This window comes from Lepisma saccharinum, chromosome 11 (assembly GCF_977018435.1).
Source record: "Lepisma saccharinum chromosome 11, izLepSacc3.1, whole genome shotgun sequence".
Classification (NCBI taxonomy): Eukaryota; Metazoa; Arthropoda; class Insecta; order Zygentoma; family Lepismatidae; genus Lepisma; species Lepisma saccharinum.
The window spans coordinates 40393447-40400941 of record NC_139239.1 but is presented as its reverse complement, the minus strand read 5'-3'; the positions used below and the strand labels follow the sequence as shown (position 1 = coordinate 40400941).

The 7495-nt window shown below is 38.4% G+C and overlaps 1 protein-coding gene across 1 annotated transcript in view; it reads left to right on the top strand.

The window, feature by feature from the left end:
• Positions 1-7147, top strand: part of LOC145995004 (uncharacterized) — an 8915-nt gene extending 1768 nt beyond the window's left edge. Inside the window, exon 2 of the mRNA XM_083131536.1 lies at positions 6417-7147. Coding sequence (XP_082987662.1) covers positions 6417-7147 — 731 coding nt within the window. The remainder of the gene's footprint in view (positions 1-6416) is intronic.
• Positions 7148-7495: the final 348 nt, after the last annotated feature.

The window sequence follows — 7495 nt, the reverse complement described above, 5'->3', positions numbered from 1 at the left end:
CGAGACTTTGGCCTGTCTCGTCTCGTGGAGTCTCGTGGAAATGCTGTCTCGTCTCGAAAATATTCGTTTGTCTTATGACACATGGTCAATCTCGTCTCGTCTCGAATTTTTAAAAGCCTGTCCCGTCTCGTCCCGTGGGCAACACTACCTTTCTTCGATCTCTTTCTTCTTTTTTTCTATCTCTTTCTTTCGTTGTTCCAGTCTTCCTCCATCTGCTACTTTTGATATCCCACTGTATCTCTGTTTATGTCTTTATTTCTTCTGTTTCCTCTCTCTCTTTCTTCCTCCGTTTCTATATATTTCTCTTACTCTCTTACTTCATTCTTTATCTCTTTGTCCTATGTTTTTCTTTATTTCCTCTGTTGGCCATCCCCCTCTCTGTGTATTTTTCATTGTCTTTCTCCCTCCGAATCTCTATCTTTTTCTTCCTCTCTTCCTTTCTTTCACTCTTTCTTCTCTATTTTTATCATTCGTTTTATTTCTCTCTCTTTGCTTATCTCTCTTTCATTCTCTCCCTTTTCTTCCTGTTTCATTTCATATATTCTTTTCTCCCTCTCTTGCTGTACAACTCTTCTTTCTTTGCTCTCACTAGAGAATTAGTTTTCTTAATAACGCAGTAATCATTTCGTGCGTTTATGTGTGAGTGAACTCTCGCGCCTTCCTTGTCGGACAATCCACAGTACTCAGGTGGCAACACTGAAACCCAGACCTTCCTCTGCGGAGGGCAAACTGCCCAGATAGGAAGTCTCTCCTTTTCTCTTCTTCTAAAAATGTCCATGTATCACAATAAAAGCACTTCGGATGAAAACCTAATTAAATACGGTTGAGTCAGAGGAAGGCGGCGATAGGGGAGGGGGAGACACCGCGTGGGGGACGGCGCAGGGGATGATTAGATTGAGAAACATGTATCAAACGAAGCAACATAATGAAGTTCTTTAAAATTGAGTTTCCTCTAATAGGCTTGCTTGCGTTCTTTCTAGGCGAGGGGAAGCGTAGCTTTTGTGCAATTATTCAAGTGAATCACAATTGAACAGAATTTCTGTCTCGAACATCACACGCACAATCCACAGACATACAATGGTGTTAATTTTTTTCACATTCGATTCCTCACGTTCAACTTCAAATTTATTTCTCACAATTCTCGTGCTCCTTTCACAAGTACCCCCTTTCTGTGCTTATTCTTTCTTATAAGATCATCAAAATCAAATTATTATTGCTTTTATTTTATTCGTGTATTCTGTCTCAGACGTATGTGGAATCGCCGTTGAGAGAAATATATGGGAAACGATTAGTTATTCGTAGAAATTCGAGAAGGATGCGATCCCGGGTCTCCGACACACTAACCGAGCCAGATAAAAATTACGCGAAGCCGTGGCTGGCTCGATTGGTATAGCAGTAACACGGTTATGCCGCAGACCTGGGTTCGAGTCCTGATCGAGCCTGGCTTTCTCGATTAAATTTAAACGTACGCTATGCTGTGTGTGCCAAATTATGAGTTCACAAGTTATTGTTTACATTTATTGTAACGATTGATATCATGCAATATCATATTTGAAGTTTAATAAAGGCCTTCCCGATGGCGTAGTGGTAAAGTATTCGCCTTGTAATCAAGATATTCCAGGTTCGATACCCCGTGGAGGCACATTGCACAGTGGTTCCGATCCCACTTTAAACTGTAGGTCCAGTCCCAATTACTTTATCTGTGCACAAAGTGGACTTAAAACAACAATTCAAACAAACAATCAAGTTCAGGGCGTGTAAACTGGTAAGGCACTAAATGTTAACCACATTTCCATGTAGTACACCCAGGTAACTGCTCTTAGCAGGCCAACGAAGCTCTGGCGTCCAGACCTAGCGCCAGTATAATCCTCTGTAGGGTTGTGTATGTGTTGTACGTACTGTGTTCTGTCCTTATATGTGCCGAGTGACCCTTTACAACCTCAGCTTTTAACTCGGGTAAGGATATTTTATTTCTCAGACTCGTGTTTACTTTAGTTATGGTAAGAGGCTGAGCCCCGTATAATGTAATGGGTGCAAAACAGTGCTGAAACAATCACAATTTTCAAATCAATCAATCAAACAAACAAGTTTAATAAAACTGGAGTGGAATTCTGCATGATGAACAAGGTTTCAACATACAAAATGCAATAAATGTATACAAAAACACAATGACCCCCCCGACTCATTGGAGGCAAGTAGCAAAGTTGTAGTACGTAACATCACCAATACATGTTCTGAAGGGAAAGAAACTGCTCTCACGAGTTAAGGAACAAGGTTCAGTGGTTAAGAGCTGAAAAAAGATCAAAGTATAGAATTTAAAGATTTTTGAGATGGTTCGAGAGTCACTCAATGAGTAAGAACATTCAGAGTTAAGATTGGGCAGAATGTCTTTGAGAGAAAGAAACCCATCTTTAGCTTTTACCAGAAAGGTGTAACCTTCAAGCGTTCGTTTACATATGTGTTTTCCAATTTAGATATGGCACAAAAGAAAACATGCTTGAATAGAACCGGACAATGTCAAAAGAAAGGATCGGTACATTCCTCCATCACCCCTTTTACTGTGCTTGCACTCGTGACATAAGGCAGAAAGCAAAACAGAGGACTGGGATGGTCTCATCGTACAGGCACACAATGGGAATGCTGTGTCCTGCATTGTTGTCTTAGCCGAGGGGAATCCTTCGTCTTCAGTAAAACGATAGGTGTGTGCCGAGTTCTGAGTGCTGTGTAAACAGGAAACAAGGAATGTTTTTGCTGACTCTCCAGACGAGAGAGAAGAGGGAGGATCCTGCTCAAACATCCGCAGTTTCGGATGACATCGAGATTAGAAATGCGAGCTGTGGGCACGGATCTTGTTGGCGAGCCGTGTGCTCTTTTGCATCGGTATTTGCTTTACATTAGTGAAATGTCACAGGTGGAATATAATCGGAGGCTCCTTGTAAAGGTTTTAAAGCTTTTGGTATGTTTGTTTGTCCACATCCGCCAGTGTGTGTTTCTGTTTGTACTAGGATTACTTTGCGTCGCGCATTAATTTCCATTGATTACATGCAGCGATGGAGGATGAATTTCGGCCAGATTTTTTGTTGGAAATTTTACTGTTACTTTCCCCTTTGTAAGGTTTGAGTTCCGCGGGTGTTCCTTTATGAGTTTCTCTTCATACATGAGCGTAAACTGGACTTAACTTTGGAGGGGGAAATAAAAATCTATCCCATAAGGACTATCTTGCTAAATAACTGTTACATTTGCGAAATCGCGAAATCATTAAAAAAAAAAAAAATACTCATTACTTTGCTCCTGAGGTCCGAAGTTGACAAACGTAACATTAACTTGAAAATTTTAATAATTCTGAAAATTTTGGAGCAAAGTGCCCCTTGCTCCCGCCAAGTTATGCCTATGCCTTCGCCAATTTCAGCTAATTATTTTTGCATCCTCTACAGCCTACAGAGGTAGAAAATCTATATAAAACAACCAGGCTATAGCCAGAATTTCATTTCGGGAGGTTCATCCCTTATCAGCAGCCTCCATATAAAGGCGAAAAAGTGGGGGTACAAGCCCTGAAGATGAATTTATCAGTATATTACAACATATTATACAAGATGATTAATCCTGCTACGTAAAATAAGTAAGTAAAATTGATTACCACTATACATTATTTCCAACTAAACATTTGTATGATTTTACCCCCTGGCTACGTGCCTGAAAAAACAAGAAAATGAAACTAACAAAACATCTGGAAGAAGATCATTTCACTTGCAAACCTCACGCAAAGTTTCAATTTTAACTTGAATGAACAATGAATTCAGTATTTCAGATCTTTACCACTGATGAGTATAAAGATAATACGCTGTGCATTGTAATATTTGAAATATTTATTTATTTGAAAAATCCCGAATACAGAGCAAATCCATTTTACATCAGGATATCAACAGAGAGAAAATTAAATTAACAAATGAGAAGCACGTGCACACACACACACACACCACACACATACATACATACATAATATATATATATATATATATATATATATATATATATATATATATACGAGGCGGTATCAAAAGTTTTGCCTGTAGAGGTATAATTTGTTTAATAATGGAAAGATTGAAACAATGAACATACATATAGTTTGCCTGTAGTGTCCTCTACTCAGAGTTACCCTTCCACACAGTTGCCATCACGTTCGATGCATTTGTGCCAGCGTTTTATCCAGCCCTCAAAACAAGTTTGGAAAAATTCCACAGAACACTCCCTGCCTCACCGTTTCAGAACTGTTTTAACCTTCTGTAGGTCATCGAATCTCATGCCACGAAGCACAGACTTAGCTCAGACTTTATGGTATCCCAAACTCTCAATCATTGCATGTGCTGACCCATAGGACATGTGCGCTGGATGGTGATGCGTCTATCCTCTCGAGTGAGCTCATCATCCCTGTGGCGGTTGTCGTCGGTCAACGACGTTGATGGCCTGCCACTCCTTGCCATGTCCACACTTTTGGTTTCTCCCACTTTGAACTTAACTACCTAAGTCTGTGCTTCGTGGCATGAGATTTGATGACCTACCTAAGGTTATAACAGCTCTGAACAATGGGGCAGGGAGTGTTCTGTGGAATTTTTCAAAACTGTTTTTTTGAGGGCTGGATAAAACGCTGGCACAAATGCATCGAACGTGATGGCAACTGTGTGGAAGGGTAACTCTGAGTAGAGGACACTACAGGCAAACTATATGTATGTTCATTGTTTCAATCTTTCCATTATTAAACAAATTATACCTCAACAGGCAAAACATTTTGATACTCCCTCGTATATATATAATCAAATAACACAAGAATAAAAACAATAACAACTAGGATCATATAACAATATTGTATTCATGTAGGCTATTTTTGTACATAATAGTCTATTATTTTATTACACTCTCTTCAATTAACATGTAGCTATTATTATTATAACTCGCTTTGGTAACGATACTTTCTGTTGTATACACATTTAATTTAGCGTTGACATGTTTTATGTTTTATTCACATTTCTGAAACTTAAAGAATATTTCTTATCATGAAAACATGTAAACTTTCAAACTCAAAGCAAGAAATGTAGGACACTGTAATTGGGCATTCGCCTGTTTGTGTTCAATAAATAAATATTACATTGTATGGACTAATTTACAGATTTACAGACATAACACACGTTTCTGCCCTCAAAACCTACTTTACAATGTGTGTTGTTCCTATTCTTGAATATAGCTCCTGTATTTGGTCAATGGCATGTGAAAGCAATTTAAAGAAAACAAACAAAGTAGTAAGTTTCTTCGTCAGAATAGTCAAACACAGATGCCCAGCCCTTGCAAACTTCTCCAAACAAGAAATTCTATCCACTCTACAAATTCATGACCTTTCTCTTCGCCGTCAACTCTCAGATTTAACACTACTCTTCAGAATCATTAATGGACAACTTTTCACCAGCGAACTCTTGCCACTTCTTAATATAAGAATCCCACGTTCAAACAGTAAATGCAACAACTTCTTTTACATTAAATCTTCAAGGCTATCCTTAGAACAAAGATCACTTCTCTACAGGCTACAAACCATTTACAACTCATTAAAAGACGCTCCGGGTTTCCATTTATCAAAGCAGACTTACAGAACGGCGTGCATAAAGCAGCTAAAGTATAAATAATATTATTTTTGCCCTAGTTGTTATTATTCTTGTTATATATGTATATGTGTGTGTATGTGTCCATCTTATTATTTTGTTTATTTCTTTTCTGGTTGATATCCTGATGTAAAATGGATTTTTCTGTATTCAGGACTTTTCAAATAAATAAATAAATAATAATAATTGTTGAACGTTGTACAAAAGACACACTTTCCCAACATGGTCAAATTGACGTATCATTTGTTTTTGCTCTGTAGTGAGTAGTCTGTGGAGAATGCTCTCCAAGAAGGTTGTATTGTACCAAGAATGTAGCAATGTACATCGCGTTGCTGTCGGTCGCGTTAGACACTAATAAAGTGTTAATTAACTGTTAGCACGTGTTGTTACTCCTTGTACCAAGTTACGGAAATATCTGCGCTGAAGTTCAATAGGTTATGGGCCCAGATACGTTCCCACTGCGACCGTGAAATTTGGTAGCTTGTCGGAGTGCAACAGTAAGTGTCGTCGTTATTTGGAGTACAACAGGAAGTGTCCTTTGTCTTCCTAACCGGACTGGTGAGAGTTTTACACTTTCGGAAGAAGCGTGTTTCGTTTGCTGCTGAAGATGGAGTTCAAAAACAACAGTAGACAAGCTGGAAGGTGCAAAGAACTGGCCGAGATGGAAACGACAAGTGGAGCTGCTCTTACGACACCACGATGTCCTAAAAGTTGTGGATGGCACGTGTACTTCTCCGCATTAACTTGGTGCTGAGTGTACTACGGAAGATCGACGTAAGTACGAAGCAGAGTGTAAAACGTTCCAGAAGGCGGACATTATGGCACAAATGATATTGGTGAATAGTATGAATGATGCAAATTCGGAACTTACCAGTACATGTGATACGCCTAAGGAAATTTGGAACAAACTAATGTCAGTATATGAACAAAGTTCAGCACAGCGTTTGGATCGATTGTCAGAGCAGTTCTTCAATCAATCCAAAGATGCAGCGGAAGACATTGCAACATACGTGTCCAAATTACAGAGAAATTTTCGTGAAATGAATGACGAAATGGAACGTCTCACGAAGTCCAAGGTTCCAGAACTGCTTCTAATGAGTCGAATCATGTCTACCTTACCTAGTGAATATTTTGAATTCAAAAGTGTATGGGAATCAGTTCCAGTGGAAGAGCGTACTGTAGACAGGCTAACTGAACGACTTAGGCTAATTGAAATGAGACTTCCCAACAAGAGTAGTGACACAACAGCTTTTGTGGTGAAAAGTGATGATCCGAAGAAACACAAGAAACGTCCAGAAAAAGCGAAAAAGTGTTTTAAATGTCACAAGGCAGGCCATTTTGCCAAACAATGCAAGTTGGTGTTAAATAGATCTTCAACCAGTGGAAGTGAGCGTGTTCCAGAAGGAGGGGCCTTTGTGAGCTTTGAATCGAACTGTCCTGTTTCGGAAGTTTGGATTGCAGATACTCCTTGTACCAAGTTACGGAAATATCTGCGCTGAAGTTCAACAATAATAATTTAGTGATAATAATAAAAAAGTACAAAATTACACAGGTAAAATATGTATGATACAGAATAGAATAATATGTGCGATATACTTTATATTTCATCACATTTCAAACTACAGTTTTCAACAAGATCTGCTACTTGGCCTGTTAACATTAGAATTGATTTCATTCTTGTGTTCCATTTGGGTCCTATATTATAAGTCATATTACTTAAATATTCTACTATTTACCAATACTTTATGTTCAAAATAATTTATTTTAGACTTTCTTCTTTCTTGTAACGTAGGTAGATCTAACTACGTTAACTACTCAAGATAATGATATTCATAATAATAATAATA